At 36.0% G+C, this 12,279-nt stretch overlaps 1 protein-coding gene across 1 annotated transcript in view; it reads left to right on the top strand.

Annotated features, from left to right (window-relative positions):
• Positions 1-8,040: 8,040 nt before the first annotated feature.
• Positions 8,041-12,279, top strand: part of LOC149083899 (igLON family member 5-like) — a 132,866-nt gene continuing 128,627 nt past the window's right edge. Inside the window, exon 1 of the mRNA XM_089234272.1 lies at positions 8,041-8,544. Within this exon, the coding sequence (XP_089090398.1) occupies positions 8,490-8,544 (55 nt within the window). The 5' untranslated portion in view covers positions 8,041-8,489. The remainder of the gene's footprint in view (positions 8,545-12,279) is intronic.

A 12,279-nucleotide genomic window follows, 5' to 3' on the forward strand; every position in this document is an offset into this window, starting at 1 on the left:
ATGCTTCGATTATCTGGAACCCATTTCACGCTTGCCATATTATGAGTCTTGAAATTATTCAAAGCAATTTTCTAAGGTATTTATATTTCAAAAAGCATGGTCCTTATAACAATATTCTATCAGCCACTCACCTACAGAATAGTTTCAATGTTATTAGTTTACAAAAACTCAGAGAGTACTTGCTCGTTATTTTGTTCAAGAAACTGTTGACTAACCAAATTGATTGCATACCCATTCTTTACGAAATCTGTTTCAATATTAAGTGCCACAATATAACATCTAATTACTTATTTGCCGTCAAATATTCATTCAATACTAATATTGGTGATTACTGTGCTGTAAACAGATTTTCCGAATTTTATAATGAGCTTCCTCAACATCTGGATATTTTTCATTCGTCTGTTACCGACTTTAGAAGATTTTTGCTGTGATTGCGTTGTATGCGTATATATCTTTGTGTGGAATTTTTTCATTTTGCGTAATTTTTACGCAAAATTAAAAATTTACTTATTATTTGTACCTTATCATGTTGTCGTTTTTCTATTCTGTGCTAATTTTTATTTTTACTGCAAGCTGTAATTGGGTTTTAAACATGTAGCTTTGTACTTAAAATATATAAATAAATCACTTATACCGGCGATTATGTATAATAATCAGGTGTCGTTGGTAAATTTGATAAATACTTGACATTTATCGCTAATTATAATTTGTGATAAATAATTTTATAATGGTACACATTACCCTACTGTAATTGGTGAATTCGATGAAAATAAAAATAAAATACAAATGAGTCTAAAATTTGTGTGATGAATATAGTAGGACCCCGGTATAATATGATGACAAATTTTACGATCGTACCCCTATATAATGATACGTGCGTAAATTATCTGTATCTTATATCGAATTATAATGATTATATGAATTATAATGAATTATATAATTACCAACGATGCGACGCTTGGGTAATATACATAATCGCCGGCAAAAGTTATAATTTTTTAGTATTTAGTAAATTTACCAACGAGGCGCTTTGGTTCTATGCATAATTGCCAGTGAAAGTAATTAATTTAGGGAAATGTTTAGCAAACTTATGAAAGTGCTCGGCGATTATGCATAATAACCCGCTTTATCACATATACCACGTCACGCATGCACCTCATAAATATTCCTCTGGGCAATTTCTGACGAACTGGTACACGCCGGAATGTTTATTATAAGTGTGTGCGTGTGTGTGGCGATAACGTGGTTATGTTGTCAGAATCATGCGTAATCCGAGTCCTATATGTGCTGCCATCTGCCTTTCATGTTTTGAAGTGAAAATCGAAATGCCTGTATTTTCGTGCTTCGCAAATGATTGACGAATAATAAATTTCATTGTTCGATATTTATTTTTTTTTTAAAAATCATCAATAAGCAATTCCTACGTTGATACAAATTTCTCATGCAAAAAATATTACACTTGTTAATTAATATATAAAATGTTATTTTTCGATACATATTTTTTGCAATACAAATACTTCAGAAAATTACACCAGAACACCTCTTTAGCGAACACCCATGGCCGAAAAAGAATGTCCGTAAAAGAGGGGTGGCTGTATCCGGTGGGGGGGGGGAGATCCTGTTGAAACTGTAAAATACAGGATTAAAGAAAACTGAAATGCTTCATTACTTGGAAATAAACGAAATTCGGATAATGTAAGATGCGTTTAAAGTCATGAAAGTACATGATTATTGCGATGCTGCGCAATTCAAATTACAAAAGGAATATTAGGACACCGATGGGACAAATAAATTTGTCCGTAAAAGAGGGTTGACTGTTAATCAAGGGTTTTAAATGCATGCTTTTATTACACAAGGAGGAATTATTATTTGGCCGTAAAAGAGGGATAGCCGAATCTGTGGATGTCTGTTAAGGGGGGTTTTACTGTACTAAGAAGTTTATAACTCCAACAAATTCCCCGTACAGATCATACTGATCTCCGTCATCTGAAGAAAGTTTGCATACTGAATTTGTATCTTTTGGATGTGAACTGATCAATCGATGTTTGGTGGATTTTGCTGAGATTTCTAACTCCTTCAAAATGTATTTTACGCTGCGAGATTAAATCCAATGCTTTTCCGTCATTGCATTTAGAGGAAAATGTATTTAATCCGTCCAATGCAGTACAGTAAAATTCCGTTATAACGACAGTTCACAATTAGAGGTAAAATAGTCGTTACAACAGACTTCTCGTTATGAACGAATTTTAGTTTTTTTGCACTGTAGAAACATGTAAATGGAGGGAGGAAACATGCTAGATCAGTCTACCTTTTATTTTGAACTTGCTGAAATATGCATCTAGAGTTAACTGTTTATGCATAAACAAGGTTTTTAATTAGGCTGAATAGCTCAGTTGGTAGAGCAGGAGGATCATAATCTCTTGGTCGGGGGTTCGAATAGAATGCTGGATTGTATTACAAAATTTTGCACTTTGTGGAATATGGCAGTTTCTGCTACTGGAGTATTTGTTACACATAAAATGTGTCCAATAACATTTAAGGCAAAGAAAATGTTTAAGACACGTTTCCATGCGTCCAGTTTCGGATGATTCCATGAAGGAAGATATGGGGGGGGGGAGTCGGAGAAGGATTTTTCAAGGGACATAACAACGATGTCAAAACCAGAGGTCGCGCATCACCTGCCTAACTTATAACACAAAAGAACAGATAAAATAATGTTTTTTACTTATTAACTAACTAGATAAGATACAGCACATGTGGTCTTATCTATATGGAGGTACAGACATGCTCCGTTAATAAACACCTATGAGAGATTAAGTAAAAAAATGTCACTCTCTCTAGTCTATTTTATATATAATTCCTAACGAAAGAAAAAGATGATTCTTTCGAGAATTTACGTTGTCGTTATAGCGAATGTGCTCCTATTTTCATTCATTAATAACTCGCTTTAAGCGAATATGTTTTTGTATCTTTAAATGTTAGCTCTTTGAATTACTCGTAGTAGCGAGATTGTCGTTACAAGCCATAGTCGTCATAACGGACTTTTATTGTGCTTGAAAAGCTATTGTACCGTTATATACATCAAAAACTGAAGTTTTTCACGCTGCTTTCATTATCCTCCATACTCCATTTCTTTCGTACCGTCTTCTTCACAACTTTAAAGGCCGAAACACACTACAACGTCACTTCAGTGTAGTATGTCTTCGGCCTTAACATTGCTAATTTCTAAACGATGTCAAATTTTTCTCGTTCGGTAGCATTATCTTCAATTTTCACATCATCATCATCATCTCTAGAAGGATAACAACTTCCGCACACCGTCCCAAATTACCGTATTTGATGACATCAATTTTTTATCTTAGTGATAGAGAGTGACTTACTACTACTTCTACTTTACCGCACACCGACTTCGGTCATATATCGTCATACGTCAATTTTCAACCAGTGCAGTTGGGTGGGGTATGAAGGTTCCATCCATCAGTGGCCACCCCAGGCCAACAACTCCTAGAGATAGAAGGCCTCCGCACTCAGCTTGTAACGTCAGTAAGTAGTCCATTTTCCCTCAGAATATTCAGGGAAAAAAACTCCCTGCTCGTGCCAGTATCATCGTTGTGAGGAAAAGAAATGATCGGGCTCAGAATTGGCGATTTCTATGCCCCACATTCACTTACTATGCGGTATTTTTGAGCCAGTCGAGAAGATTCTACGCCAAAATAAGAAGAAACGAAATAGGATGCTGTGTTTCAAAATGTGGCTAACTTGCTAAGTAGTCTGAATGACGTTTATGGCAAACAGTGCAGAGGCCTTCTGTCTCTATAGGAGGTGCTGCCCAGGCTCGGTAGGTAAAGAACTTGCTTCTGACGTTCTATGACCGGATTCGAACCCATGGACCTTGATGAGAGTGGCTATTACTAGGGCTGGCCTTATTGAATAAGCTTGGGATCATGTGTGAAATATGAGAGCACAACAAGCAACACGTGGTTTCAGATCTTAAACTGATATCGGAGCTGCCAAAAAAAAAGCAAACTTCACACAAGCCAAAATTTCATTCAAAAGTATCCATAGAAGTGGACCTAATACGGGGACTTGAGCTGCAATCTGATGAGCATAATGTGAACCAAAAATTCAACTATTAGTGTGTACGTACAGGGTTTTAGTCTAATCAAACGAATGACGAAAATGGTGATGGTGTCCGTGAACGTATCTGAGGGTGACTGTTAAACAGGGGTTCGCAATACAAAATTTAAATATGCTTTTTTGCCTTAAACAGGAGGCAACAAGGAGGAAAACAAGTTTTTATTTGTCACTCCTGATTAAAACAGGAGTGACCGTTAACAGGGGGTTTCACTGTATTTTCTTGAATTCAACTCCATAAAGAAAATTTTTCAGACAATTTTCTTATATAATTACATCTTGTTACTCTGTTTTATGCTCACACATATTATAAGATGTGATATAGAAAGAAAAATTTTGCTAAACTCTTTTTAACTAAAGAAACCAAATTTATATCATTCTCTATGGCTATTTTCTGATCAGAGTTACATTTCGATAAAATATTGAACCAGAGTTTCAATGTTTTTATCAATTGATTGGAAAATAGGACGCTTTCTATTATTACTAATCAAAATCAAAATTTATCGGGTACTGCTGACTGTGCATGAGATCTGGAATACCTTTGTCATTAAGCAAGGTTATTTTAATGGAGAGAGTGATTTAAATATTATGTGTATTAGAAGTACAAAAATGTAATAGATTATTGGGCATTAATTAGTAGATAATTTATGGGAGATATGATCATTGAGTAATAGATAATTGACAGCCAGCTGAATAATCTAGAGCGTACAAGCCCAACCCATGGTTCGCGAGATAAATGAAGCCCTCTGTGTCATCAGATGTGTAACTATTATCGTAAAAAACCAACCAAGAGACACATTTCTACGTCACTTTAGTGGAAAGCGACATATTCTTAGATATCATTCAAGTGGTCCGCGGCTCATTTCAGATCACTTAAGCAGTCCGCGGCACATTTTCATATCACCTTAAGTGACAGTGACCCACGGCACAATTTCAGAGCATTTAAGTGTCTTGCGACACATTCTCAGATAACCATATTGACCTCGGCATATTAACAGATCATTTCGGCGCAGTTCCAGATTATTTAAGCGGCACATTTTAAGATCAGTCAAGTATCCCACGACATATATATTCCCAGATATCTTAATTAACCGCGGCGTATTAACAGATCACCGTGGCACAGACCCCCTCAAGCGGCCCATTTCAGACCAACTAAGCGTCCCGCGGGACATTCCAAGGTCACTTGAATGACTCGTGGCATATTTACAGCTCATTAAGTTCAATGAGGCTTAACACTAGAGATCCATAAATCGACCCGCGACTTGTGGGACATTTACAGACTACTTAATCAAAAAGGCCCGTGACGCGTTATCCAATTAACGAAAAAAAAAAGTGCCCGCAATATACTCCAATACAATATTAAGAAAATAAATTTTCGTAATTTTCACCCAATTTTCATGAAATTTACAGAATCAATGACTCTATTTCAACTGAATATCATGAAAATTCAGAAAGATATCGGTGATACAGTGAGCAGTAATTCAAAAAACTTGTTCAAACAGACGGAATGAATGAAGGGATTTTCCACAAACTTGTATACGATTATTTTCTGTTATTTAATTATTTCGGGAATAAGCCCAAAGCATTATGCCAATGAGCGAAGACGAGTGCCTGCTGCTATGTGAGACAGGTTTAGACATAGCTTAGGGGGGTCATTCAAGTATTACGTCACCATCGGGGGGGGATTTTGGATTTGCTGACTTTTGATGATAAGGGGGAAGGGGGGTTTGAAGGTTGCTTACGTCATCAACCACCCCTTTCTGAAGATATGGGGGGGGGGGTGGTGGTCAAAAATGGCTGAAAATCCGCATACGTAATACTTTAATGCCCCTTAACACGCGTGTGTGTGTGATGTCAAAATGAACAATCTGGAGTCAATAGTGAAAGAGGAAATTGTGGAAAATGCCTTATCATTCAGTTACTTTCAACAAGTTACACTGATCAGTAATACTTACTCGTATTACCCAGGGGCGGCTTAAGCGAGGGTGAAAGAGGTGCGATGCACCCGGGCGGAAGGTTGTAAGGGGCAGCAGCTTGGGCTTTTGTTATACACAAAATTTTTTGAAAGTTTCCAAAAGTAAAAATCGACATGACGTCCCGCTTTTGAGCAATACACGCTGATAACGGAGATTTTGAACAAACTTGAGAAAAAGACAGGACCTAGGAACGTAATACCAGAAACAAAAATGCACTTTATCACAAATGGCAAGTATGCATTTTGGTGCTCTCAAACAGTAATTTTTGCGGAACAGTCAACAAACAAAAAATAATAATTCGAAATTAATTCTAATTTGCCAGGTCCCTGGAGCACCAGACACGCACACGCGTATACAATGAGGCGATTTTTATTAAGAAATATATAAATAAAAATCGCCTCATTATATACATCATCTTTATAGGATAACTATAAGTAATAATGACTCATCAATAAGTGCTGTTTTGAGTTATGTTACATAATCAAGAATGGTAGAATAATTACGAACGAGAAAGAAACGAAACATTTTCTTCAAAAGCGGGACGTATGATCACGTGCATTTTCTTGAAATACAATGGTGTGCGGGCCTGTTCTAAAAACAAAATAGGTTTATGTCATGGTCCTCTAGGCTTTTGTCTCACCATCCTTCTGCCAGGGTAATGTTTAGGGGCGGCACATGAGGCTTTGCCTGGGCGGCGGTTACGCCCCTGGTATCACAGATATCTTTCTGGATTATCTCTGCATTCGGCTGGAATTTTCATACAAATTGCGCTATATCTCTATCAATCAAATTGTGAAAAAATAAAATTTATACTTCTTGTGAGCATGCGCACGTATTATAATCACGTAATAAAAATATTCATATCGCATTAAATAATATTTTGTCACATTTTAAATTTCCAAACAGTATATCTGTTGTCTTATTTTTATGGGGGGCATCTTTTTCTCAGTCACCTCGTTGGACATTTTGCCTGTTGTGGCGTTGTATTTGTATTTGTATCTCATGTATAGCGTTATTTTATTTTCTGTAAATTTCTTGAAAAATTGGTTTGAAACTCCTCTGCATATTATAAGCAAAAAAAACTTGCGATAATAATTTTGGAACTTTTAAAGAAAATATTTATATTTTCGGGAATATACGTGCTATTCTCGCGAAAAATGCACAAAAGTATTTCACAAAGTCTATAAAATATTTTGGTAAAGCTGCAAGAGTCAATTTCTGCTTTTTCTGATACAGGGTTGATCAAAAAATTTAATTTCTTATTCAATTTTTTGTCGGTCCCTAAATACACTCACGATTAAATTTACACTGGAAATGGTAAGTACCAACGTGACCGAAATTTCAGAATTTTTTTGCCCAGTATTCTTCTAGAAATTCGAGGAAAAAATGTCTAAACTCCTTTTGGTTTCGTAACTTTCGACCAAAAAATGCCTCAGAATTGCAAAATATTATAAATTTCTACGAAAATAGGACACATTTCCCTCCCATTATTAATAGAAATAAAAATTCATAAGATGATCCATCGATCTTGTAAAAAGTTTCGAATATCTTTGTGATTAAACAAGATTATTCTACCCAGAATTTTTTCCGTATTCTGGGAAAATATAGACGGGGGGAAAAAAAATGAAAGTGTAGGAAAAAGTTTTTCCCCACACTAAACATCCAACACATTACTGAGGAAAAACTCTTGATGATTTCAAGACACGTTAGCAAGGATGAAACTTTCTTTTGCTCGGGTTATATGCGAGAACACTTTTCTCTCCACCTTTAGATACCCACACACACACACAGAGCGAACAAGAGCACCTGCCGCAAATGTCGGTGGCGCCACCTGTTATTCATTATACTTTTTTTTTTCTCCTATTCCTTGATCAATTCCGGAAAGAGAGGGGGGAGTGAGGAAATTCCTTAGTGAAGCCATCGTCGAAGCTCTCGCTCTCTGGAGCCCTAGCCTTCCTATTATCAGAATTCCAACAGCTCTGCTAAGATGTGGACGCTGAGGCTGACGGTGGTTGTTGCCGATGCTGCCGGAATTGGACAAATCACAATCCTTGTATGAGAGAGAGCCTGGTTTTCTTTCCCCCTCCCGAAAAAGGTCCTGGGATTGTATAAAATTCTTTTCTCTCTTCCCATCCCAGACCTGTCCGATCGTCCGGGAACGCGACTTTAGCCTGGCGTTATGTTCGCGAGTTTTACAACAGGTGGCTATTTACAGAACATGGTCTGAGAGAGAGAGAAAACTCGCATAGAAAAGTTGTGTGTGGAAAAGTTTTCGATTTTGAATGTGTGTGGTTTGATTTGGTTTTATTTTATATCGAATACACGTGCTTGTGCGTTTGTGTGCGGTGTTGTCGGCGGGTTATTGAAATTCTGTCTGTGATGGTGTTGATACTGAAATTTTTACTGACACTCAGTTATTGGTGGGCAATCGAAGGTGAGTAAATATTTACAAATTGTCATATTTATTTACTCCTCTATTGTCGTGTATATTTGAATATGCAATGACAAATACACCGTGTGGACGTATAAGAAAGTTCCATTATACCAAATTCTTTTCTCAATATTTTTGGTGTTTTACAAAGTATATCTTTCAGCGACATTTCAGTACAAAAAAGCAACTATGTAAATGCAGTATTATCTAGAAAGAGTTTATTCATTAGTCAGTGTCATGTTTTGAGAGCTCCTGAAATTTTACGTGTTTATTTAGAAAATCGCACGAAATTGAGGGAATTTAAAATAAAAACCAGGGTAAAAACTATTCGACTTTGCTATGCGAGATTTTATGTCTTTGCAAATAACATTAAAATCACGGCAAACTATTATTTTACCCTTAAAATTAACCATTTTTACATATTAAAAATCCGCTTTGTATTGTCTCAGTTAAAAATATGCTAACAGCTCTAATTTACACCAGTTTACGTAAAAGTAGTCGTCAGTACGTTTCCATGGGGATGAACCATAGAGAAGGGGTTCTCAACCGGTGCTCCGCGGAGCCCCAAGGGATCCGTGGCGAGTCGAGAAAAATAGTATAAATCAATAAATTTGATAGATAAGCAAATAAAAGAGTCCTACAGGTTCTCTGCCGTAAAAATTATGTACAAAAAAGCGAGTCAAAAAAGGTTGAGAGCCGCTGCCATACAGGGTTAAGGTCACTAACTGCTTTCAAATGAATATATTTTTTGAAAGTTGGTGAAAATTTTTTTTAACCTATTTATTTAGAATTTTACTCACAAAATAGAAAAACTGTTCTATTCTCACCCATGCAGAGAAATTGAACCAAAGTTACAGTTGAGTTGATTATCTGAAGCAACTGAATCGTCTCAAAATCAATAATTTTGGTTTATTTTATGCGAAACCTATTTTTCCCATATAGTAAGCAAGATATTTTCACCAAACACATTTGACACTGTTTCAAATACATTGCAGCCATGCAATCAGCTTAGGAATTGTCTATACGCTCAGAATTCAATATTTTACCCCTGTTTAAAGGCTCTATACCTTTTTACACGTTTCAAAAGCCTCACAAGCTACGCTCTAGTAGAAATGACCGGAAAAATAACATATTAATTATGCTTTGATTTATTTCAAATTTGATGCACATATTTTTAATTGTATATGCTATGCCAATGCTTTTTTCAAATGTTTTTAATGATTTTTTTTTGCAAATTTTCATTCGAAAATATATGTATGCATATATTGTTAACACCTTGCGCGCATGGACTTTTGTGCGTAAAATAGCATTACATCAATGTTATTGAATAAAAATCAATTTCATTGAAAAACAAAGGAAACTGTTCAGTTAATAAAGATGAGGTGGAATATTTGATATACATTTACAGATGCTTGATTTATATATATATATTTTTCAGTTTTGTAAATTTGAATTTTAAATTTAATTTTAATAAGATCGAGTCAATGTGTGCTCTTAATCCTCTCCCAATCTTAGTCTTTCGCTTAATTGCATGAACTGAATAGTTTATTCTTTGTATCATTAATTTATCATATCTTTTAGTTTATAAGCATGAAATTAAAAATATAACTTTATTAATTGAAAATCTATTTTTTAAATTAAAATTTTATTTTTCCAATTAAAACAAAATTTTAATTGATTAAAAATACAATTGTGCTAATTGAAATATAATTTTACTAATTCAAAATCTTTATTTTTAATCAATTTTTGATTTATTTATACTGATATCTTGCTATTTTATCATGCGTGCAAGGTAATAATACTGTTTTTTTTATGTTTGTGAAAAAAAAGTATTATTAATATCTTGATATATCAATGAATTTCATTAAAATATCTACACCAAGATATTTTAATGAAATTTTTTCATCATTGTTTCAAATACTACTAACCGTGCGTCAACTAAGAAACTGGCTATATATATATATATATATACAGTGCGAGACATAATCATAAGACGCTACGAATATTTGCGAGGAAAAAAAAGAATATTTCCAACATAATGAAACTCAATTATATATATATATATATATATATATATATATCGTTCATGTTGTGTACAATTGTGAGTGAAGTTACAAAGGACGTCCGAGATATAGTTTTTGGTATTCTACTAGTTTTGGGAATTCCAGTAAGAAATAATAATAATAAATCATCAATTTACTGAAATTACTGCTGCAATTATGGCAATTCTGGTCATGATTTAATATGACATGTCCACTATGTAAACGCAAAAAAAAAAAACCACTGCCTACTCTAATTTAAAAAATTAGGTGTTTTCATGACAAAGGTATGTTTGATCACTTGATCATTTTTGTCCCTACCACGGTCATTTTCTGCAAACGAGGGCTAATTAGACCGCGACCTACAATTTATTGCCGATTCCGAACGGCAGGCTTGCTTTTTATACTCATCAAGAGGTTGGTGCACTAACCCCTCGATGGGGGGGGGACTCCCTGCGGTAGCAACTTTTTGCTGCGCTCAACTCACCGTTTTTGTTGTACCCCTGTGTCAGGAAAGTTTTCTGACGAGGACGAACCGGGTATCGAACTCGCGACACCTTTAAACATGCTTTGGTACTTTAGGCGAGTATCTTATCGACCTGGACTACCACGCCCGACGAAGGTATGTTAAAAAGCAGTTAATTCTCAGATGTGAGACTGGAAAAAATCTCGTGGTGAGCATATCTTGTAGACCTATGAATTGATGAAATGTATCCTATGTATCTTAAAAAGCATAAATGTTTAGTTGTGTGCATGAATGAAGAAAGCAACAAGAGAGGTGACATGTTCTGTTAACTTCTAACCCATGGTTATTCTGATATGCAGCTGTAATGAATCACAGTTATTTACTTTTTTGATCAAAATAGAAAAGTGCCTGCTGTAAAGTGCCGCTGTGGTGGTCGAGTGGTTATAGTGCCGGACTCGTGATGCGAGGATCCGGGTTCGAACCCCACAGTGGTGGTCGGCTGAAGTTGGTTTTCTGTGGTTCCCAACTTCAAGGCGCAAATGCGAGCCGATCTCCCCGTTAAAAAGTCTCGCCACAGAGAGCAACAGTCCTACAACGGTAAATCATTCGACGATAACACTTCACTCATAGTTGGTAAAACTGGGGGCAGATGACGGCACTACACATAACAAGCATTACACAGAAAACAAAAAACTTTACGTCAGGTTGCACTACACGTACACGCACATTCCCGCATGTATCGATTCGTTGGGGGGTTCCGCGGGGGGGGGGGGTGTGGTGTAGCAGTAGGGGCTCGGGGATCCATGATGCAGCCACCTCGTTGGGCAATTTGCCTGTTGTGGCGTTGTATTTGTATTTGTAAAAATGACCGTGGGAAAATGTTTTCGGAGCACAGCCGGTGCCACTTGCGGGTCCCAAACGAATGGGATCCCAGTTATACGGAGTAAACTCAAAATTATTAAAGGCCTAATTACGACTGTTATTCAGTGGGGGACGTTTCAACAGGGCATTGTAACAGATTTTGGGGAGTCTATTATCTGGAAGCATTAAGACTTTGTACCAGGAAAAAAAGTGTATTTTTTTAGAAAAGTCACAGATATTGGACGTCTGGTGGATTCAAGTCTAAGAATATAACCATGACCCGATTGTGACGTTGTGTTTCTGGACGTTGTAAATAATTTGCGAAGAAAAAAAATCTTCAGCTTTTTCAATATGAAACCAATGGTATATTCA

This window comes from Pholcus phalangioides, unplaced genomic scaffold (genome assembly GCF_987345545.1).
Source record: "Pholcus phalangioides strain wild (caught in Gottingen) unplaced genomic scaffold, Ppha-v1.0 ptg000008l_1, whole genome shotgun sequence".
Lineage (NCBI taxonomy): Eukaryota > Metazoa > Arthropoda > Arachnida > Araneae > Pholcidae > Pholcus > Pholcus phalangioides.